At 57.4% G+C, this 23,188-nt stretch overlaps 1 protein-coding gene across 3 annotated transcripts; it reads left to right on the forward strand.

The window, feature by feature from the left end:
* Positions 1–2,699: 2,699 nt before the first annotated feature.
* On the forward strand, positions 2,700–20,519 carry TBKBP1 (TBK1 binding protein 1). 3 transcript variants are annotated; one of them, XM_030923876.1, is made up of 10 exons: positions 2,700–2,853; positions 4,724–4,982; positions 5,359–5,481; positions 5,738–5,842; positions 7,211–7,391; positions 7,948–8,123; positions 8,264–8,325; positions 16,867–16,985; positions 17,197–17,924; positions 18,973–20,519. In XM_030923876.1, exons 2-10 carry the CDS (start codon positions 4,758–4,760, stop codon positions 19,099–19,101), a joined length of 1,848 nt encoding a protein of 615 aa, XP_030779736.1. In that variant the 5' UTR covers positions 2,700–2,853; positions 4,724–4,757; the 3' UTR covers positions 19,102–20,519. The 3 variants fall into 3 exon arrangements, with proteins under 3 accessions (XP_030779736.1, XP_030779737.1, XP_030779738.1); XM_030923877.1 differs by having other exon boundaries at positions 7,951–8,123; XM_030923878.1 differs by having other exon boundaries at positions 5,744–5,842.
* The last annotated feature ends 2,669 nt before the right edge of the window (positions 20,520–23,188 follow it).

A 23,188-nucleotide genomic window follows, 5' to 3' on the forward strand; every position in this document is an offset into this window, starting at 1 on the left:
GGCGAAGCTGCAGTGAGCCAAAATCGCACCACTGCACTCCAGCCTGGGGGCCAGAGCAAGACCCCGTCTTTTAAAAAAAATAAAATAAATAAGAGCTCATCAAAGAGACCTTCTCTGAATACTGTGAAGCAGATCCCACCCTCCCATTCTTCTCTAGCGCTGCCCCTTGGTGTTTCTTTTTATCCTTTATCACAATCTCTTTTTTTTTTTCTTTTCTTTTTTTTTTTTTTTTTGAGACGGAGTTTCACTCTTGCTGCCCAGGCTGGAGTGCAATGGGGTCATCTCAGCTCACTGCAACCTCTGCCTCCTGGGTTCAAGCAATTCTTCTGCCTCAGCCTTCCAAGTAGCTGGGATTACAGGGACCCACCATCACGCCCAGCTAATTTTTGCATTTTTAGTAGAGACGGGTTTCACCATGTTGGTCAGGCTGGTCTCAAAGTCCTGACCTCAGGTGATCCGCCTGCCTCGGCCCCCCAAAGTGCTGGGATTACAGGCATGAGCCACTGTGCCTGGCGCTTTGTCACAATTTCTAGTGGTTTTACTTATTCGTCTTTTTATTTTTCTGACTTCTCTACCATACTGCAAGTTCCACGAGAGCAAGAGACATGTATACCTGTCAGAGACATGTTCAGCACTGTATTTTCAGTACCCAGCAGCACATAATACATGTTCAAGAAATCTTTGCGGAATAAATATACAATGAGCAGGTACTGACCCTCAGGGCACGTTAGAATACAAGAATGGTAATCCCTGCTCTCAGAACTGCCTGGTATGAGCAGCAGAACTAGAAATGGAGAATGCAGTGAGATCAGGTCCAGATTGGAGGAGGGGGAGGATTTTAGGGCACCTAAACCAGGCCTAATCTCTGTTGGACTTTTGCTACCAATCACCTAGAACCAAGGATAGAACCATTTGGCTGCAGCCCGCCAGGTGACTCAATTAGGCCCTGAGCATCCAAGCAGCAGCAGGGGCTGACCACTCATCCCAGAGTGTGTGTGCTTAGAGGGTCCTGGGACCCATTACCTTTTCCAGTGAGGGAGAGCTTGCCAGTTGGTCTCATGGGTCCTGTTTGTGGCCAAGTCCAAGATCACTGAGGGTCCCAGAGACAACCCTACACCTCCTAGCCTAGCCGCCAATCTTTTGCCTGGTCCCTTGCTTCAGAAGAGATCTTGGGGAGTGTTAGGGAAAGGAACTCTGCCTAGCCCTTGGGATTAGTGGGGTGACAGATGTCCCCACTGGTTTGCCTTCATATCTAAAGGGTAGAGGGGTCATCCCACATGGCTCAGAGAAAGCTAGTGCCTCAGAGAACAAGTGGCTGACCTGCCTTCCTGTTCTGGACTACAAAAGGGAGCCGGTGCTGGCGGGAAAGACTGAAAGGGAACCCAGCAGGAGGAGGAGGAAGGAAGCCACTGAGAATCCCCCCCTCTATGAAGAGAACAAGTCTAGAGCTCTGGCTGGCTCTCCTGGTAGAAGCTCACCTCTCAGTCCAATTTTCTCCCAGCAGTGAGGAAAGATGGCAGCTGCTGCTTTTCAAAGCTCAGAGAGAGCAAGAAGCCTTTTCCTTCCATCCTTCCCCTCGGAGATTCCCACCCCCCACACCCCCTCAGGATCCAAAAAGGTAGGCTCAGGTTCCCAGCAGTCTTCACAGTTAAAGTCTGAATCTGCCAAAAGCCCCCGCCCAGCTTATCCCCTGCTTCCGGGCTTTGCCTCCCTGTCCACAGAGGATGCTCTTTAGCCAGAGTCCTCCACGGTTCCCCTGATCATGCCCTACCTGCAGCTAGGCTGACCATGCCTCTGTCCACATTGTTTAATCCACCAGGCAATACTCAAAATGACTCGCTAACACTTCCTGAGCATTCGCAGGCTGCTGTATTTAGTTCTGATTCCCATTCTTCCTCCATGAGAGTGCTTAGGTGGGGCATGATCTCCAGCTTAGAAAGGTTAAGGTAACTTGCCCAAGGTCACACAGCAGGAAAGTAGCAAAAAACTTGTTTCTCTTGCCCAGGAGTTTGGCAGGTGCTCAAATAATCTTTGTGGACAGGGTGAAATCTGTTGTTTCTTCATTTCCCTGACCTATGGGTACTTGAGGGTGGCCGGGGAGTGGTGTGTGGGAAGGGGGATGGCTGTCCTTCTTCATGAATGAACCTTTGACCTCCTTAGTTCACTCTCACTTCCAAAGAAGTTACAGCTTTAACTCTAATCTCTCTGTACCCTATGTTCAATGTATTTATCCCAGCAATGCCCCTTTTTCCAAGAGCAACGAAGAGTAGGTCTAATGATTTCCTTCTCAAAAGCGCAAAGATAAAAAAAAAAAAAAAAAAATCAAAATAAACAGCCCCGTTTCCTCCCCAAATATACAGCCCATAACTAAACAACCAAAACAACCAAAGCGCCAGCCCGGCCCCTGCACTGACCGCAGACGCCCCCAACACACGCCACCACGCCACACTGCGCCGGGAGGCGTCGGGGAGGGGGCGCCAGCGCGGGCCGCGGGCGCCACAGGGAGCCGGTGGGCTCCGGGCGCGCTGCCAGGAGGGGCCGCACCGTGGGGGCCGCCGCCCGTCACCACGTGGTGGTGGCAGCGGCGGGGTCCAGGGCGCCTTCCCAGCTGGAGAAACCCGGAGCAGCCGGGGAGGAGGAGGCGGAGGCGGCGGCGGCGGCGGCGGAGGAGGAGCGGGGCGGGCGGGAGGGAGGGGGTTGGGGGGAGGGGTGGGGGGTGGGGAGAGACCCGGCGGCGGCGACAGGGCGAGGAGCAGAGCGCGGTGCCAGGGGGGTGGGGGCACTGGTGCCCGTTTGGGGAGGGAGCAGGCGGAGGGGGTAAGCTGCGATTACAAGCAGGAACCGGCAGCAGCTGTGAGTCCCTGGCTGGGGCTAGGGCGGGGGGAGGGGAGCGGCGCTCGGGTCGGGCCTCGGGGGTCGCGGGGTGGGCAGGAGGAGGCAGCGGGAGGGCGGCTGGCAGCCGCACGGGATGGCTGGGAAGGAAGGGGTCCGGCGTCGGCCTTCCGCATCCCCTCGCGTCCCCCTCCGCCGCCGCTTCTCAGGCCGCTCCACCCCCGGAGCCCCTTCCCCGGCCCCGAGAGGGTGTCCGGGGGGCCCCGGGCTCGGCCGGCTGTGGGGAAGGGGGCTAAGTGGTCTCGATGCCCGAGAGGGAGGGGCGACAATTTCTGTCGGCCGAGCGAAAGGGGTTTAAAGGGCGGCTCTTAAAGGGGCCGCAGGAGGGGCCCGGGCCGACCGAGGCACGCACCCCTTCGCCAGCCCCCTTCCATTGCGCTCATCCGGGCGCTGGGCCCAGAGAGGAATGCGGAGGAAAGAGGCATTTGTGGGGCGGCCTCGGGGACAGAGCCCCGCCAGGGGGGTGGGCGCAGCGGGGCGGGCGGGGGTCTGGGGGTGTGAGCGCTGGCGCGCGGAGCTGGGGGGAGGGGATGGGGTGGGAAGGAGAGGGTTAAAGATGGGGCCGGCCTTACAAACGCGCGCACACACTCCTTACTCAGACCCAGTCACTCGCGTTTCCCTGGCACTTAGATGGGCCTGTGGGTGGCGGGGGATGGCGGGGGATTGAATTGGAGCTTGCGCCGGAGCCCTTTGCATCCCAAGCTCCTGCAGTCGGATCTGGGGACCCCGCTGTCTGAACTCACAGCTCCCCGCCGAGCCCCCTCTCCGGGGTGCACACACGCTTCAGCGCGCGCACACACCTCGGACAGTCCCCTCGCGTCTCACGTGACACGCGGCCCCAACGTGCCACCCTGCCCACGCGCTCACGCACGCGTGCACACACACCAGCCTCCCGACCGCTGCCCCACTCCGTCCCGACGCCCCTGCGACCCTGAAGGCACTCATTGACTGACACACCTACACTCATTCACAGACGCACACTCCCCCCACACGCCAACCCCAGACACACATTCATAACCAGGCCTGCGAGAAGTACACACGCACCCCCTCACTGCCTACTCCTGCCTGAGTCATTCCTGCCCCCCTTGTAGGGTTCCCTATTTCCCGGCGCGCGGGCACCCTGAGCCGGCCTTGGGAATTCGTTCGCGTCCCCCTCCACCTGGGCCCCCTTCCCCAGTTTGCGCCCCGTGACACTCAGCCAAGGACTTCCTGTGGGTCCCAGGTCAGGGGCCAGGAGGTCCTGGACGGCTGCCACAACCCCGGTGCGCCCGGGGGAGGCGCTTCCTTTTCCTGAACTCTGGGATCCTGCGGGAGGAAGTGGGGAAGTTGGGCGGGGGTGCAGCCGAGGGCGTGCCGACTGTGGAGGGGCCGACCCTCGCGCAGCTCTGGGCCTTCCTTGGGGAGGAGCTGGGGTGCCAGAAGCCCAGGCTAAGGAGCTTGGCGGCGAGGTATTTGGGGAAGTAAGGCCTGGGGTGGAGAAGCGCTGAGGACTGGGCCGGGCCCGGCTGGGAAGGCAGCCCTCTCCCATCCACAGGTCTCCCTGGGTTCTGGCAGGAGCCTGTCCCTGCTGCCGGCCTGGTTTACTTGTCCCTACTTGTCAACACCCTGGCAGCGGGGTCTTCACCTGGTTCCAGTCCGTTTTCCCCAAGGCGGCAGAGAGGATGGGGCTGAGGAGTCTGGGAAGAGGCCATGGGAGTCCCCGCTGAGCTCGGGGCAGGAAGCTTTTGAGTTGCATTTCAGCCGGCCCCAGGGCGTGCAGAGCCAGGGAGAGGGGTACCAGGGACAAACCCTAGACAGACGGCCCTGTCCACGGTTGCTCCTGCTCTCCCAGGAGGCCCCGTGTGGGCCGTGGCCCGGCCCTCACCATGGAGTCCATGTTCGAGGACGACATCAGCATACTGACGCAGGAGGCCCTGGGGCCCAGTGAAGTGTGGCTAGACGGTCCCGGAGACCCCTCGCTTGGGGACGACATGTGCTCTGCCTCCCACTTTGCGCTCATCACGGCTTACGGAGACATCAAGGAACGGCTGGGGGGCCTGGAGAGGGAGAACGCCACCCTCCGACGCCGCCTCAAAGTCTATGAGATCAAGGTCAGAACTTGGAGAGGAGGGCGCGCCTGACAGTGTGTGTGGGGTGGGGAGCGGTACTGGGAATCTGGCAGATACCAGGGATTCAAAAGAGGGGTAACTGTGCAGACTCTTGGGAACTTGAGGGTCTCCCATGAGAGACGTGGCTGCTCTGGATGCGGACTGTCCCCTGTCGGCTTCGGAAGGGCTGGATCTGGGATCTAAAACAGATCTGGTGGGTGGGAGATGGCTGCAGGCCCATGGGAACTGGGATCCCACTAGCCAAGGAGAAGGAGGGTCAAGGGTCTGAGGCAGGTTGTGGGGTTGGGGGCACAGCCAGGCTGAGGTCTGGGCTGGGCACCCAGGAACCCGCTCTCCTGAAGCCCTACCCCACCCGCAGTACCCACTGATCAGTGACTTTGGAGAGGAGCATGGCTTTTCTCTGTATGAAATCAAGGATGGCTCCCTGCTGGAGGTGGAGAAGGTCAGCCTGCAGCAACGGCTCAACCAGTTCCAGCACGAGGTGAGCCTCCCAGGCTGGGCACACCCCCTGAGCATCTTGCTCCAGTCTGTTTCTGATACCCTTCCCTCCATACCCCCCAGGATCTAGCCTCTGCCCCTTTGATTAGAGATGGCCAGGTCCTCCCTAAGACCAGCTGCAGCTCCTCCTGCACCTCCCTAGGGTGCTGGGAGTGGGAGTGGGGAGGTACAGTGAGCTTCCCAGCCCCAAGTCCAGTGTGGGACTGACCCTGTGGTGGGGCCCTCTGGGCCTCATCCAGTTACAGAAGAACAAGGAGCAGGAAGAACAGCTTGGAGAGATGATCCAGGCCTATGAGAAACTCTGCGTGGAGAAGAGCGACTTGGAGACGGAGCTGGGGGAGATGGTGAGGCCTGGGGAGCCAGGGGTGCTTGAGGATGTTGCGTTGGATTGTGCTGGTTGTGTGTGTGCATGTGTGCATTTAGTTCTGTGTGTGAGGATTCCAGCCTGTGACAGTGTGCAATCCCATGTGTCACACACCACTTGTATGTGCCCTGCTTGTGTTCATGTATATCTGTGAGTGCCCGCCCGTTTGCCCTTGTGAGGGAGACTGCGTGTGCTATCCATTTTGCAGTGACTGTGTGCATCCTGGCCATGCAGTGGCCCTGTGGGAACCTCTGTCTCTGTGTGTATGCCTGGCTGTCACGCTGGGGTGACCCTGTGCCCATGAGCACTGCCCCTGGGAGGCTGTGAGGGTGAGGGCAGAGGTGACCAGGAGCGTGTGACTGCTAGAATGGGCCTGCGCTTGGGTGTGCTTCTGAGTCAGGGTGTGGCTGTGCCGATGAGCAGGTCAAAATCAAGAGACAGGCCAGGCATGGTGGCTCGTGGCTGTAATCCCAGCACTTTGAGAGGTCAGGGAGTTTGAGACCAGCCTGGGCAACATAGCAAAACCCTATCTCTACAAAAAATACAAAAAAGAAGTTAGCCAGGCGTGGTGGTGCACGCCTGTGGTCCCAGCTACTCAGGGAGCTGAGGCGGAAGGATCGCTTTAGCCCAGGAGGTGGAAGCTTTGGTGAGCCAAGATCGAGCCACTGCACTCCAGCCGGGGTGACAGAGCCAGGCCCTGTCTCCAAAAACAAAACAAAACAAAACAAAAAAATCAGGAGACATGGTCTCAGCCAACCCCAAGCCATGACCTCAGTTAAGTCATGTAGCCTCCATCCCTCCTCTGAAAAGTGGGGCAAATATTAACACCCTCACCAGGCTGTAGTGAGGGTAGTGGGGCATTTATATATAGATGCTTTGCCTTCATAATCACAGATATTTATGTGGCACTCAGGGTGTGCCAGGCACTGTTCTTTTCACCTGGCATACACTAGCTCATTTTAAATCTCAACCCTAAGAGATGAGTGTGGGACTGTTATCCACATTTTATGGAACAGGTGTGTGAAGCCCAGAAGCTCTTGTCACTTATGCAAATGCAAGTTCTGATGCTCCTGAGGGGGGTTGGCCTCCAAACGGGGGGGCTGAGTGTTCTTTTAAGTGTTCCTGTGTGTTAATGACAGAGCAGGGGCATTAACTTGACCTAGCCAGGGGCAACAGCCCTCAACAGCTGCATAGAGGTGGCTGAGACGAGACTTCGCACTCACAGCCACTTGGAGAGTGGGCTTGGGACATGTGATCTGGGGCCTCTGCTGTAGTTTGGGGTGATGACTCTCCAGACATGGGGAAGTCCTGGGCCTGTGCAAACCCTCACCTCTGTCTCTCTCTCCAGAGGGCCCTGGTGGAGACACACCTGCGCCAGATCTGTGGTTTGGAGCAGCAGCTGCGGCAACAGCAAGGCCTCCGGGATGCAGCCTTCTCCAACCTGAGCCCGCCGCCAGCCCCCGCGCCGCCCTGCGCTGATTTAGACCTGCACTACTTGGCACTGAGAGGGGGATCTGGCTTGAGTCATGGTGAGATCTCAGTGACCCCGACTTACTCACCTCCTAGTCCCCAACCCCCATTTCAACATTCCTAGACACCTCCCGCTTACTTACCATCCCATTTGTAATATAATCTATTTCTCCATAATCACCCCATCCTCCCTTACCTGCTGTCCCCTCACCTCACCGCACTGTTACCCTAATTTCTCCCCTTCTAACTCGGGTATTCCTGATCACCTCATTGCAATTCCTGTGCCTGCCAGCAGAGGGCGCCCCCACCCAGAGTCCCCCCTGCCCCGTCTCTGGCTGTGACTAGGAGAGGCCCCTGCAGAAGCTCTAGACTTGAGTCTGGCCAGTAAAGCCTTCAAGAGCCCATCTTATTTTTTTCCTGGCCTCCAGGAAGATTAGAAATGAGGCTCAGCCCATCTTTCCTTGCTGCCCTTGTCGCGGTCATCCCTCCTTGGCTAGTTGTCCTGGCTTCTCTCTTGAATCCCCCATGCTGCATCCTCCCCTGTTTCATTCTGTGTGGCTCTGGGAGCTGGAGGAGGCAGCTGAGCCCACCTGACGTTGTCCTGTCCACCGACAGCAGGCTGGCCGGGCCCCACACCCAGTGTGAGTGACCTGGAGCGGCGGCGGCTAGAAGAGGCTTTGGAGGCTGCGCAGGGAGAGGCCCGGGGGGCTCAGCTCCGGGAGGAGCAGCTCCAGGCAGAGTGCGAGCGGCTGCAGGGGGAGCTGAAGCAGCTGCAGGAGACCCGGGCCCAGGTAAATGCAGGGGCCTGGAATAGCTTCTGGAGGTCCAGGGCTGGACCTTCCCCACTGTGTGCAGACTGGCCCAGGGAACAGTAGAGAAGGGCCCTGGCAGGGGTGAGCTTGGGCTCTGACCTCTCCATCTTCTTCCTTAGGATCTGGCCTCCAACCAGTCGGAGAGGGACATGGCATGGGTGAAAAGAGTTGGGGACGATCAGTAAGTCACATTGGTAACCCTGGGCCCCCTAGGTTTGCCTTTCGTTCCTCCGTGATATTTGGGAGACCTCCCCACCCAGCCCTCAGGGGTGTGGTGTCTGGGCTGCTGTTGCTCTGTGTGCATCCTTCATAGGAAGGAGGTGGGGTTCTTTTTTTTTTTTTTTGAAACGGAGATTTTGCTCTTGTTGCCCAAGCTGGAGTGCAATGGTATGATCTTGGCTCGCCACAACCTCTGCCTCCCGGGTTCAAGCAACTCTCCTGCCTCAGCCTCCCGAGTAGCTGGGATTACAGGCATACACCACCACGCCTAACTAATTTTTTAAATTTTATTTTTAGTAGAGAATGGGGTTTCTCCATGTTGGTCAGGCTAGTCTCGACTCCCGGGAGGTGTGGTTCTTGAGTGGGATCTGGGACATTCCCTTTGCTTTCCTCTGGGGCCCAAGCCTGTATCTTCTGGAGATGCTGGGGCTAAGTGACACTCGGCTGCTTTGTCGCTGTGTCCAGTGTAACGTCCCCTGCTGAGCTTTTGGGCCTCCGTAGGGCCCCCTTTTCTATTGCAGTGACAAGGCCCAGTCGGTTGGGTTCGCCCTCCCCTCCGTAGTGAGGAAGAGGAAGGTGGTGTTTCTCGGGATTTGTTAGGCCTTGTCTGCTGATCTCAGGAGAGAGAAGCCTGAGGCTTACAGACAGGAGAGGCTTCCTTGGGCTCACACAGCCATGGGGTGGGTGAATCTGCTCTGCTGAGGTGCTCCCTTGGAATCCTGCCAAGAAGGGGGTAGCAGAGAGTGGCAAGGGAGCTGTGTTGGTGGGGGACCCAGTGTTGGGGCCTCCGGGGGGCACTGGGCAGCAAGGGAGGAGTGAGCAGCCACCCGGCAACAGTGGAACCTGGTGCCTTCCACATCCGCACTGAACTCACCGTCTCCCACTTTCTGAGAAACAGAGCTCAAACCTCTTTCCGCCTAAGTCCTCTCCCCTAAGATGAGCTGTGTGGCACAGACTCCCTACTCTAATTGGAGGAGAAGACTGAGGCCCAGAGAGGGGCAGGAACCAACCCCCCAATGCACAGCATACCCAGCTCCGGGGCTCCAGAGGTCTCCTGCCCAGCAGGCTTCTTCCTCATCTTCCTCCCAGCCTCTGGCCAACTGGGGATACCCCTTGCCTACCTCTCCACCTTAGGGTGAGGGCTTGGGTGGAGCTGTGATAGCTGGGGAGGTGGTGAGAACGCAGTTTGTGGGACTGGTGGGTGGGACCCCTCAGCTAGGCCTTTGTGGAGAGGGTCCACCCTAGCTTGTGGCTGGGGCTTGGGGCCCATCGTAGCCCATGTGCCCAGACCTGGAACACACACACACACACACACACACACACACACACACACACACACATACACACACTCCAATCCTAGCTTGCCCCAGAAGTCATGCTGTAGGGCCCTTCGTGGGTCACTGAACCCAGTCCCTTCTTATCAAACCAGCAGTGAATCTCCCTGAATTGGTAGAACTCCAAGGGAGGACATTTTGGTGGGGCTGGAGTCTGGCACTTCACGCTTTGAATCCCAGGCTTTGAATCCCAGGGTTTCTTTACTGGCTTGGACTCTACCTCTCTGGATTCCACAGGCTCAGGGGCCAGTCAATGCTGGGAGATAGGAGAGGCGGTGGGTAGAGGCAGAGAAGGGGCAGTGGCTCCCAGGGGCCAGGGTTGTATTTTATGAGTGAAAGGAAGCCCACCCCATAAGGGGCTAGGAGGCCGTACCATCCACGCTGCCCATTCGGACAAGAGTATCCCCTTCCCTCTCTCTCTCCCAAGGCGCCTGCCCTTCTCAGGCCCTTTGGCTGGAGAGAGCTGGGCTCTGCTTGGGGACTGGCCCCACAGGCTTACCAGAGGCCACCTCATGGCTCCTCCCCTCCTTCCCTCTGATTCAGCTCTGCCTCCAGCCTCCCAGATCTCTGCATCTGGAGCCAGCCAGGCCCTGCTGCCCAGCCACACGCTTCCTTTCAGGCCGAGCGAGCATCTCTGGACAGCCCTAGTTTGGCAAGCGTTAATTCTCAGAGGAAGTCCTCACTCCCCCGGTAGTTTTATTTTCTTATAAACTCAGCTCCTTTTGGTAATAGGCTGCTTCCCAAGTGCTCCCTCCCCTGTCCTCCCACCCAAGGAAGCCTCAGTCACTTGCTTTCAGCTCCTCTTTCCCCACTAGCGCCCCTCTTCCTTCTGTTTCCGCCTGACTTTCCAGGCTGGTCGGAATTTTACAAGTAGGCTTTTCCGGGAGTGGAGTGAGTGTCAAGGCTGGGTGACCCAGGTTGGTGGTGTGATTGGGGTGAGGAGGACCAGGATGTGAAGGCTGAGGAGGGGGACATACAATTCCTGAGTTCAGCCCACTCTCAGGCGGAGTCTTCTGTATGGTGAATTCTGTATGTATGTATGTATGCCCCCCTGTCTTGGTCTAGACACCTCCAGGGCAGCCAGTTTTATTGCGGGAGTCCTCAAGGTTAACCACCCCCATCCCCCTCTCTATTGATTCCCTTCCCTGGGTCCTAGCCCCAGCCCCAGGGTTTCCCAGTCCCTTCCTTCCCAGCCCTTGGCCCACAAGTTCTGGCCATTAACGTTCCCATGCAAACAGACACCCAGACCAGACTGAGCCAGACTACTCCCCTCCAGGTCTGACCCCCTGGGAAACCCATGGTTTGGTGAGCCCAGCTCCTGGGGACAGAGCCCAGGGAGGCAAATTGCCCCAGAGGAAGAGCCACTGGGGGTCACGCAGAGGCCAAAGGCAGTGATGAGGGAGGCAGTGGGAGCAGAGCCCACCCTGCTCCTGAGGATACACAGGGAGGTAAAGACCCCTTGGGGGGGTCCCAGCCCAGGTGGGAGGTGCAGCACCCACACCCCCTTTCTCTCTGGGCCCAGCTCCCCAGCCTGGGGTTCCAGAGTGGGACCTTTTGGAGGCTGTGGCCATGCTGAGGGGGAGGGGAAATTAGGAGGGGACTCCTTGAGGGGGATAAGGGCTCTGAGGGGACAGGGGGTCTGTGAGGGGAATGGGGGCCCAGTAAGGGTGGGCTCATCTGTGCAGGGTCCATCTGGGAGAAGATGGGGACTCAGTATGGGCAATGAGGAAAAAACTATAGGCCTTTCTTTCTTCCCAACGTTGGGGGCTCAGCGCTGCACCCCGGGCCCTTTTCCGCACCACCTCCCCCCAACCCCTCTCTCCACCCACAAGCCTCTGCGTGGGCTGCGGTTAGTGGTGGGAAGAAGTGTGAACTCGAGAGAGAGGATGGAAACTCTGCACGGAGGTCAAGGGCAGCATGGGGTGGGTCAGGACGGAAGTCGGAGACCCCCGCATACCCTGAGCGTAGCCTCATGCCCCAGAACCAGCAGGCCCAGGGCCTCCCCCTTCACGCTTCTCACCCTCCCTACTTCCTTTCTTTCAAGTCTCCTTTGGCCAGGGCACCCGCGCTGCACTCACCGGAGTTAACCCCTGAGCACTTGCAGCCTCGGGGGCTCCCAGAGGCTGGTGAAGGGCTCTAGGTGGGTCTGAGGGATGCGTGGGCTTTCAGCCCTAGTCCTTGGTGCTTTGCCTGCCAGCAGGGTGGGGGGCAGCTCGTGCCCGCGCCCTCTCCCTCGATGGGAAACGCCTATCTTCCCTCCTTAAACTGAAGCCACTAGGCTGGTGTCTCCAAGAAAAGTCTCAAAACAAGTATCCCCCTTTCTCCACCTGTCTCCTAGGCACTCCCTTGAACTTTTTTTGTCCATGCCAGACACTATGTGAGCAATTTACCTACAAAATCTCATTTCATTCTCACAAACGCGATGTAGGTATCATCCCCCGTTTACAGATGAGCAAACTGAGGTGCAGAGAAGTGAAGTACTCTGAGAAGTTCAGTAAGAAGTTCAGTGCAGATGCCAAGTGGGTCCTGAGCAGATGGGCTGATGGCGCCTCTGTGGTGTGTTTCTGGCTCAGGTTCTTCTTCAGGTAGAAGGCCCTTATATGAGGGATGACTGTGTGATTTGTTGACCAGACTGGATCACTTTTGAAAGTGAAAGGGGGCACTATTAATAATTATGCTGGGGCAACTAGTGTGAACCGGGACAGTCCTAGGCCAACTGGGATCTCTGGGCACCCCACCTATGTGGGGACTCTGGTTTCCAGGCCTACCCCTGAGCTGCTCCAATCAGCTGCGTCTGGGAAGCTTTCTAGACCCGGGATGTCAGCTCTGGTGGATTGGTGGCAGGGGCTGCCACGAAGAGCCAGGCTCTGGGGACCCCACCAGTCATAGCTGGTCGAGGAGAGTGAAGGGACTCAAGGCGCCCGAAAGGAAGTGGTGGAGCACTGGGTTTTTGCAAAGCAACTTCCTCCTCCCCACTGGCCCGCAACCTCAAGTCCGCTCCACGGCCCGGTGCCTGTGGTCCCCTCCCCGAGGGTCGGGCGGGAAGACTAATGCTGGGTGTGCCTGTGGGTGGTGGAAAGTTTGGTCCCTAAATTCACCCACAGGGGTGAGGTGGCTGGGGCAGCTGGGGGCAGCTTCAAGCAAGGATGGAAGGGTCCAGGAAGGTTGGATTTCTGTTTTCCTGCCAATTCTGTATCAGACGATGATGCTGACCAGATGAACAGCTCTAAACCTAACCCTAATACTAACCCTTTTACTGCTCCCATCCCTGACTCTAACCCTATCCCTGATCCTGATCCTCAACTCTGCCCATAATTTTGGCCATGTGCTACATCATCCCCACTCGTAGTCTGACGCTGGCTCCTTTAATCCTGTCCTCAAGGCCGTCCCCAGCTCTCATGCCGTGACACCGTGACACTGCACTAACCTGAATTCTGACCCTGAGGCATCCTCACCTGGCTCCAGGGCAGCACAGAGCATGCGAGATCTCAAGTGTCTTGCAGCTGGTTTGGGCAGAAAGAGGCCTTTCACAGAGGAGGTCGGTTAGGTCCCAGACCTTACTGATCTCAGTTGCTTTAACAGTACAATGATGATTATCGTTTCCGGAAAAGTTTGTGAGATCCGTGAATTGTTCATGGAAAGACTGAATGAAAGGATGTGAAGGATGGAATATTCGCAGCCCAGGGGGCCCTCCTTCATGCCAGCTCTGCCATTTGCTCTCTGGCACCTCTGAAGTTGCCAGCTTGGCAGGTTGAGGTGCCAAGAACCTGCGTTTGAATCTGCTGTGTGCCACTGCCACTCTGTGACCTTGAGCCAGCCTCTTAATTGCTCTGATCTTCCATTTCCACATGTGCCTATCACCCCCAGGGAATGGGTGGTGATTCTCAGGGCTTCCGGGCCACTGCCAACGTCCCCAGTCCCCGCCTCCTCTTTGTCTTTCCCTTCTGCTGCTGCCTTGCCTTTCCTCTCCACTCCTTCCCGATTCTTTGGGGGACAGTATAGCATAATGGTCAGTAGCCTGGACTTTGGAGTCTAGGGGGCAGAGCTCCCATCCCAGCAACTCCATTACTAGTAGGCTTTGTGATTTTGGTCAAGTAACTTAACCTCTGTAAGCCTCAGTTTTCTCATCCCTAAAATGAAGGTAACAGTGGCAATGTCGTAGGGTTGTTGTGGAGATGAATAAAGTTTTCAGCAGAGTGCCTGGCCTGGGGTGAGCACTCATACAGATCATCTGATTCTTTTCTCTCTGGGTGCCTCCTAGGTTCTGAAAGACTCAGAACTTTCTCCTATCATGTAAACAATAAAGCAGCATCCAAATGCAGCCATCTGCTGCCATTTACCTGACCCATTCTTCCCAAAGAGTCATGATGGTGAAAAAGCGCTCAGGTGTGGGCCAGGAAGCCAGGAAATGGATGTGTATTTTGGTGCACGTGTGCGACTCTTGGTTGTGTTGTGAAGTTGAGATTTTTTTTTCCACTGAATTGGCAGTGTTTTCAGTGAGTCATTCAGGTCGTTAGCATCTTCAGCGGCCCAGGCCTGTGCATCTTGAGATGGAGACACTCAATGAAGGGGGAGGTCCCAAAAGGCCATGGGGCATCAGGAGGAGGTCAGGTCAATCACCTTGCATGGGACTTAGCAGTCTTTGTGAGGGTTGCCTGAAGTTCTGAGTGGACAGAACCTCCCTGCCTCAGGCCCCAGGGGGCAGAGCTGGGAGAGGGGCTGGGCATTCTGGGCCAGGGGCTTCTTCCTTCCATTTTTGGCCACCCTGTCTGTTTCACTGTGAGAAGGATGCCAGGGGCTGGGTGGTAGAAACTGGAGTAGCTCCTGACAAGGGGAGGGAGGCAAGCAGGGGAGTGACAGGGGCCTGGGAAATGAGTGTGGCAGGTGAGATCTCTGAGAAGGGGTGTGAAGACAACGACCTGTATCTGTCGCCTGAGATACAGCAGTGAAAGTGGATGGAGAGAGAAGCTTTGGCTGTGTGGATAGAGGACCACACACTGTCTGTGCCCTGCCCAGAGCCCTCTCCTGCCCCTGCTGTCAAGGAGATAGCATGATCCTGCCCTCCGAAAGCCCCTAGTCTGATGGGGGACACAGAGCTCCTGCCCACAGATGTCCTCGGTCTGGAGGGGGAGCCTTCCCTTGGAGAGTCCCCAATTTGATGTGGGACACACCTGGACCTCCCAGTCTGATGGGGGAGACGCCATTTCTTCCCACAGACCCATGAGCTGAGGGTGAGGGGGCACAGGACACATTTAACAAAAACAAGGGCTGAGATGTGATGAGATGGAGGCCGCAGGGTCTCAGCAGCAGCTTCTAGGACTCTCTGCCTGTCCAGCCCTGCTCACCATCAGATGGGTGGCGAGGACTCTCCCTCCCTAAGAAGAGGGCTGTCTCCCAGAGACCTGGCCCATTTGCAGTAATTTGGCTTTGGCCCAAATGGGTTAAAAATAGTCTTGTGGGAGGGGCAGTTTCGGCCCCAGGATTAGTAAGAGAGAGCCAGTGAGCGGAGCAGGGAGCCTAGTCATCTGCCCTCTCCACTTCTCTTTTCCTGCCCTCTGAAGCCCTAACCTCACGACTTCCCCTCCTCTCCTTTAGGGTTAGACACACACACACACACACACACACACACACCCCTACGCTCATTCACCCCTTTCCTCATTCATCAGCCTGGCCTCACACATGTCTTCACACTCTCTCATCCACATGTCCATCACTATGGGATGGGGATAGGGCCCTCCAGGCTTTAGAACTTGGGCCCCCTTGACCTCTCTGTCCTGGGACAAGACCTCCCCTGGGAGGAGATCTGTGTGGAGTGACACCTGGTATTTTCTCCCAGCTCTAGCTTCCACTAAGTTCCTGAGTCCCTTCTGGAGTTGGAGGTGGGGAGAGCCAAAGAAACCCAAATCTCTGCCTTCAGGGAGATTCAAAGCTCTGTCCACACTCAGAACAGTGATGAAGGCAGGGCCCAAGGGCATGGCAGAGCCTCCCATAAGGTCAGGGAGGGCTCCTGGGGCCGCGCAGGCCACAGGGGGAGAAGGCAGAGAGCAGTGGAGTGATGACCTTCCATGCTTCTGGGTTGCAAATGACCTAGAAAGGAGGGGAAAAGGAAGTGGGTGAGGTTCCTTGCCAAGTCTGTTCCAGCTCCATGAGGGTGGGCGCCCAAGATGCCTGAACAGGAAGCAGGGAGGAAGAAAGGGAGAGAGAGAAAAATAGAGGGAGAGGCTCAAATGCCTTATCCACTTACTGAACATCTGCTGGTTTCCACGCCCTGGACAAGGTGCTGGGAATATAAATACAATGACATAATCCTCACCATCAAGGAACTCCCCATAAAGTTCTAGAACAAGGCAGCCTTTGAGAAGTGCCCGGTGTGACTGGCACTCCCTGCAAGTGTGCAGTGTACAGCAACTGTTCACAAAGATCTCAGTGTTAAGGCCCTGGTGGAGTTGTACAGCAAGGAGGTCCTGGGAGGGGCAAGGCTGAAAAGAGCCCAGAGGCAGCTTTGAGGTCGAGCCAGGTGCAGTGGACATGGAATTGGGTTGGCTTGGGGTTAAGTTTATCAATTAGCACCTCCACCAGCCAGGAAACCATCTTCACTTATGGAACGAGCTATTCTATGCAGCAGGGTCCCCAACCTTTTCAAAGGTGAGGACTCTTCATGGATCCCACTCCCAGTACACTGATTATACTTACAACACTTTCAGTATGCACTGTTTGAGAAAATTCACAGTGACAAAAGCTACTATAAATTCAGTACAGCTTTTTAATGAATCCATGCTTTAATTCATCATCACAGCTTTTGCACAGATTAGAAAAACATTCACACATACCTGTATGAGCTGTGTTCAGGCCACGGACAGTGCCTGATGCATGCAGGGATTCAGGGATTTGGAATCTCTCTGCTCCCTGTCCCTGCACTTAGGCTGGGAACCACTGCCCTAGCCCAGGGAATGGGTCTCAGCATGCAGAGGGAGGCTCCCTGGAAGAGGTGGCTTTTGAGCTGGACCTTAAAGGTGGGGAGGATTTCTGCAGTTGGGGTAGGAGCACCCTGCGGGTGGGAGGGAGCATGGTGGGGCCAGATGCTGGGGCAGAGCCAGTTCTTCCTCCTCCACAGGTGGGACGGTAGACTCACTGCCCTTCTTGTCTTCCCCACTGCCCTCTGACTTCAGGGTGAATTTGGCGCTGGCCTACACCGAGCTGACAGAGGAGCTGGGCCGGCTTCGGGAGTTGAGTTCCCTACAGGGGAGAATCTTGAGGACTCTGTTACAGGAGCAGGCCCGGAGTGGCGGTGAGATGGGGCAGGGCAGGGGAGGCCGCGGCGGGACCCGGGAAGGAGCCGGTAGCCATGGCAACCATCTTGGTCCTGGGAACCACCCTTTATTTCCTTTCCTGTGGCCTGGAGTTGGTGGGCATGGGTCCGGGCAAGCCCCTGGCACTCCAGTTCTGAGGTCTTCTCTCTGCACCTTTGTCCCCCGACCCCGTCCCCGTTTCTTTTCCAGGCCAGAGGCATTCGCCGCTGTCACAGCGCCACTCGCCGGCCCCCCAGTGCCCCTCCCCCTCCCCGCCTGCCCGAGCGGCTCCCCCTTGTCCCCCGTGCCAATCCCCCGTCCCCCAGCGCCGCTCTCCCGTACCCCCGTGCCCCTCGCCGCAGCAGCGCCGCTCTCCGGCCTCGCCCTCCTGCCCGTCGCCCGTCCCGCAGCGCCGCTCGCCGGTGCCGCCGCCGTGCCAGTCCCCCAGCCCGCAGCGCCGTTCCCCGGTGCCCCCCAGCTGCCCGGCCCCGCAGCCCCGGCCGCCGCCGCCGCCCCCGCCGGGCGAGAGGACGCTGGCCGAGCGCCCCTACGCCAAGCCGCCCAGCCACCACGTGAAGGCCGGCTTCCAGGGCCGCCGCAGCTACTCAGAGCTGGCGGAGGGCGCGGCCTACATGGGCGCCTCCGCGCCCTGGCTGCAGGCCGAGGCGGCCACGCTCCCCAAGCCCCGGGCCTACGGCAGCGAGCTCTACGGCCCCGGCAGGCCCCTCAGCCCTCGGCGCGCCTTCGAGGGCATCCGGCTGCGCTTCGAGAAGCAGCCGTCGGAGGAGGACGAGTGGGCTGTGCCCACCAGCCCGCCCAGCCCGGAGGTGGGCACTATCCGCTGCGCCTCCTTCTGCGCGGGCTTCCCCATCCCGGAGTCGCCAGCCGCCACCGCCTACGTCCACGCCGAGCACGCGCAGTCCTGGCCGTCCATCAACGTGAGTGGGGCGCCCGCGTTCCGCCCACCTTGGACCGGGCCTTGAGATTGAGACCCCAGAGCTTCACCCTCCGTTGGGGGCCCTGCCCCTTTTGGGTGTCAGTGCACAAACTATTCACCCTCCTTGAAGCCCGGGCCACAGTCTAGGTCTCTTCACCTCCCTTTCCCGAGGTCATCTGTCAGCAGAAATTGGGGCCTGCCCCATTAAGATTTCGTTCATTTCCTTGGATAAGGATATGGTCTTTGGAGTGAGTGACAGTTCTGCCTTTGATTCCAAACACCAGCACTTAATAGCTGTGGGACCTTGTGCAAGTTACTTATCCTCTCTGATCCTCAATATTCTCATCTCCAAAACGGGGATAATGATTATAGTGTCTGATTACCTTATAGGGTTCTTAAGAAGCAGGAGGTGAGCCTAAAGCAGTCAGCACAGTGCCTGGCTCAAGCATTTGCTATTATATTGGCTATGGTGATGGTGGCTACTGACCATAGCAGGCCACCAGCCAACACAGGAACAGGCCTGTTTATCCAGCTCCCTCCTTCAGGCCTCAGAGCGCTTGCCTTTTTCTGTTAGTCCTGAAAGACAGAAGCCTATTCTCAGGGCTCAATCGTTTCACTGAAATAATGAGTTCCCTGAATGTCAAAGCCACCCATTGTAACCTGGAAAGACCAAAATATACTCCAAAGCCAGACAGAAAATTATTTTGGGGTTGTACCTTGTTTAGGATCGTCCATTGCTTTGAGTTATCTGGGAGCTGTGTCTTAGTCACGCTGGGGGCATGTCTGGGTCTTGGTTTCCCTCATTACCACAGATGCCCTGGCAAGCTGAGCAGTGACTCTCTCATACCTGCCTCCTGGGGACCCTGTCCCTGGGCAAGTGGGTGGACACTGAGCTGGTGTGGGGGAGGACAGTGCTGAAGAAAGGGTGGCGGAACCCCTCCTGCATGCCACAGCCTTCCCTGCCCTGGGTCCTGGGACAGGGCAGGCTGGGATGTGGGGATCATGGGTGGGGGCTGGGGAACATAAGTGACTTCCTTCTCTCCCCACAGTTGCTGATGGAGACGGTGGGCTCCGACATCCGCAGCTGCCCCCTCTGCCAGCTGGGTTTCCCTGTCGGGTACCCGGATGATGCCCTCATCAAACACATTGACTCCCACCTGGAGAACAGCAAGATCTAGGGCACCACCCCCACCCACTGGCTGTTTCTCTGTCCTCTCCTATCACCCCCAAACACTCACTTTGAATGCTGCATGAATTTCGTGGGGGGTCCCTGCCCCTTGCGACCCCCAGATACCTCCACTTGCTACCGAGTCAACGTGCGTGCCGTCTTCCCTGGTCCAGGCACCACTCAGCTCTGGCTCTTCCTGGGAGGTCAGTCGAGGCTCCCCCCATGCTCCTGGTTTCTGCTTGGGAGGTGGGGACTTGGGCTGGGATGGGGATGGCATACCCCTCCCAGGCCTCTCCTTCTGCCTTTCTGTTCTTAAACAGGGTTGGATCCAGGAAGGTGTCCAGTGCTTGGGCCTGGGGTGGGGGGAAGGTGTTAGAGGACTCCAGGAGCTCCTGCACCCCTCCCCAAATGTCCGTCTTTTTCAGATGGGGCTCTGTCTGGGGAGCACCCACAGGCTGTCTTTGGGGTCTCAGAGCCTGCTCTGAGCACTGACCCCAGTTCCTCCATCCTGTGGCCAGCCTAGGGCTCATGGCATGGGCCCCCATTGTGGGAGGGAGATATCTTGTTTCTTGACGTTCCCTACAGGCCAGCCCTGTCCTCCTTTCCCTGTTCTGCCCACTCTGAGGAATAGGGAGGGGTGGAGAGGAGAGGGAGGATCCTGGAGGACTGGGAAGATCTAGCATAAGGAGTCTTCTCTGAGGGCCAGGGCCAGACACCCCTATGGTCAGGGGACTGTCTGCCAGCCTCCCAGGCCCATGCCCTCCTGACACCCCTAGTACTGAGGCACAGATTGTGAAGGCAGATGCCCCTTCAACCCTCCACTGGAGCCCCTGACACCACAGGTGCCCTGGAGCCCTTGTGTGACTCAGCCTCTGTTAGCTGGGTGGGTGTCACCAGCCCCTGCCTCCCAGGCCAGAACCTGAGAACGGGCCCAGGGTGCTGTGGAGATCAACTTCAAAAGAGCTAACCCCTTCCCACACTCCACCCACCCACCTACATTTCCTCTGTGAAATCTACCTCAGAGTTGTACCCTCAGAAGGACGGGTATGCAGGAGGCCAGGGGGTCTCCAGGGCTGAGGTGGGGAGCCTTCTACGGCAAAAGCCTGCCACCCCACAATGAATCCACCCCGCTCCACTGCGCGCCTCTCCCAGGTCTCAGCTCCAGGCAGGGAGCAGTGGCCGCTACCGACAGCGCATGTCCCGCTCTTATCCAACTCTTCCAGACTCCACCTCCCTGCACCCCTCCCCTCCATAGAGCAGGGGAGTGAAGGGGTGCGTCGGGCGGGGAAGGGGCCAAGGACATGTCTTTGTACCCTGAGCATCCCCAGGGAGGGGAAATGGGGAAGGGGGCCTGGAGAGGGGAGGTAGGGGCCCCTGTGCTCTCTGAACAAGTTAAAAGTCCAAATAAAACTTACCTGTTCCATCTGTGCTCAGTCTGTGCCCTCTGTGGCTGGGGGCAGGGCAGGGGGCGGGTAGAGCCCTTGGTAGCAGGAGGTCTTGGAAAGTGTGTCTCAAGGGACTATGACCATGGGAGGTAGACACTGGGCAAGTAGGGGATGCATGGGGCACCCACATTCAGAGCAGTTCTGGAGATGCAGACATGTAAGTGGTTGCAGATGACTTGTGGCGTGGCAGTCATTAGGACAGATAGATATAAAGCAGCCACCTAGCCCCGAGCAGGCCTCTTGAATTTCCCACCCAGTAGGTCTGGCCAGTTGAGATTCTAAAGCCTTGGGGTTTATCAGTAACAGTTATGTCTTCATCAAATGATTTCTGCTTGTCAGGAACCAGGCTGGGGCCTCAAAGAGGAAGAACATCCGTGTTCCATGTCCTCATGGGTCTAAGAACAGGGGAGGGGCTGGGTTCCAGGCTCAGCAGCTGCCTCAGAAGTCCCACAGCCTGGAAGGTCAGAGCTGGGTCATGAACCCATGACTTCTGTCGCAGCTGGGGCTGTGCCCTATGTCTGCAAAAAGTGCTTCAGTGACTTGTTCATCAACTGGGTGCCTTTCTCTTCCATGTGGCCGTTTTCGGTCAATAGTTCACTTAAAAACAAAACAAGGACAGAGACAATTGCTCATTGAAGGTGTGAGGTTCGGCTCTAGACTCAGGGCAAATGTGCCTTCCCATTCAATGCCAAAGTCCAGACGCCTGTGGGAAGACTTCCCAGTCTCTCTGGGTTCTCTGTTGCAGTTAACAGCTATGCTGCCCTCTCAGAGTTCATCCAAGCTCAATTCTGCCCACAGCCAAGTCCTCAGTGCCAGGAGAAGTTTGGCCAGCCGTCCCTATGTGACACGGGTTCACAGCCCTGGGAAAGAAGGTTTTGGAACCTTTGGCACATGGGTGCCCATATAGTGCCCCCTGCTGTTTCTCCACCTCCATGGAGGAAGGCAGCACCCAAGTTTCTGGACCTGGGTGCCTTTTGGATCTTTGGAAGCACTTAGGAGACATGCATGAATGAATAAGGATGGTTTAGGGACACACGAGGCAAAAAGAAATCCTGCTGTTGAGAAAAGGCGCAAAGGATGGCTGGGAATGAGAGTGCAGAGGCAGGGGGATGACCCAGGTAACCACCGCTGGTCCTTGCGCATGTCTGAAGGTGGGAGGGAACCCAGGTGTCCTGCAACCCGGACATTCTCCTGTCACCAGGGTGAGGGGGAGTGTGGGGACACAGGGCGCAGGTTCTGGCAGCTTGTCTCCTTGATTTCTAGGGACCTGGGAGAGGGCTCAGGTGCAGGGCGGAAAGTTGCTGGGGGCTGGGAGGGAATGCTGGGAAGGAGAGAAAGCTAGCGTGCCCCAGTCTTTAATCCTCTAATCCTCCCCCCTGCCCCCGCCACCAAAAGGAGAGGACATGGCATGGGGAGCTGGGAAAAGGCTAGGGAGCCCTGCCAGTCCTCATCCCTTCTCTCTCAAGGACTGTGATCATGGAAGGACACTTGCTACTCATTACTCTGTGGAGACAGGGAGGCAGGGCACTGGGGCTGAGAAAATGCAGAGGCAAAGGGGTCTCTAGGCTCCTGGAAAGGGGAAGAGTGTGGGAAAACTGTGGCAGGAGCAAGTGGGAGGGAAGGAAGACCTCTGTCGAGGCTGGAAAGACACACATGGGGACCCACTCACTCTCCCAAAGCCAGACATGCATAGGTGGGGGAAGACAACTTCACAGGGAACAAGCCCCCTCGGGCGCATCACCACATGCTGTATTAAAGGCCAGTGTCCCACGGTCTCTCTGGCTACGCCCCTTCTCCCCACAGGGTTTCCCCAGCCAGAGCTACCAGGCCATGGAGACCCGTGCTCCTGGCCTGGGTCCCCATGCAGGCTGTGTCAGGCGATCAGCTGAGCACAGCAACAGCTCCTTTCAGGAGCTGGTGGTGTGTGTACGTGCACAAGTGTGCGGCAGAGTGTGTCGGGAGCATCGGATCCTAACAAGGGGAGGGGTATGTGGGTGAGTCAGCCGTGTTAATCAGAAACACCTCACCCAGCTGATTAGGACTAATGAAGAATGGAGTGGGTGGGGGACTCACTCAGTGATGTCTTTTTAGGGTAGGGAGAGCAGGACAGTTCCCCTAGTCCCATTTCTCCCTCAACAAGGACAGGAACAGACCAACTTTGGCAGCCACAGGAAGAATAGAGGTCAGACATAAGGATGAACCACAAGGGCCAGGGGGTCCTAGCTGGAAAGGGGCGAGCAAGGTGTCTGAGGCAGTGGCCAGGTAGTGTGGGGAAAATGTGTGAAATCCTCCAGCACCTGTCCCTATTCCTGCACTTCCTCCACTTTCTCTGTTTTGACCCCAGAGACATTCTTGGTGCTCAAGGCTGTGCCCCCTAGTTACCTTCTGAGAGCCAACCCACATCTGCAGAGGGCTGCGAGCCATGCTGTTCAGGAGCCTCCAGCAGTGCCCTTTACACCGCAGCCCGGCAGAGAGGGCTCTGGCTTGAGGCACTTACTGGTTTGTGCATTCACTGTTCATGCAGATGCCATGTAGATGCCATGGGGCTCTATGTAATGACCAGGGAGGGGTCTGGCAGGGCTGAGGGCACGAAGGGGCTGCGCAGGGGGAACCTGGGCATCAGCTAGAGGCCCTCTTGGCTCCTGCCCTTCC

Source organism: Rhinopithecus roxellana, chromosome 19 (genome assembly GCF_007565055.1).
Source record: "Rhinopithecus roxellana isolate Shanxi Qingling chromosome 19, ASM756505v1, whole genome shotgun sequence".
Taxonomy (NCBI): domain Eukaryota; kingdom Metazoa; phylum Chordata; class Mammalia; order Primates; family Cercopithecidae; genus Rhinopithecus; species Rhinopithecus roxellana.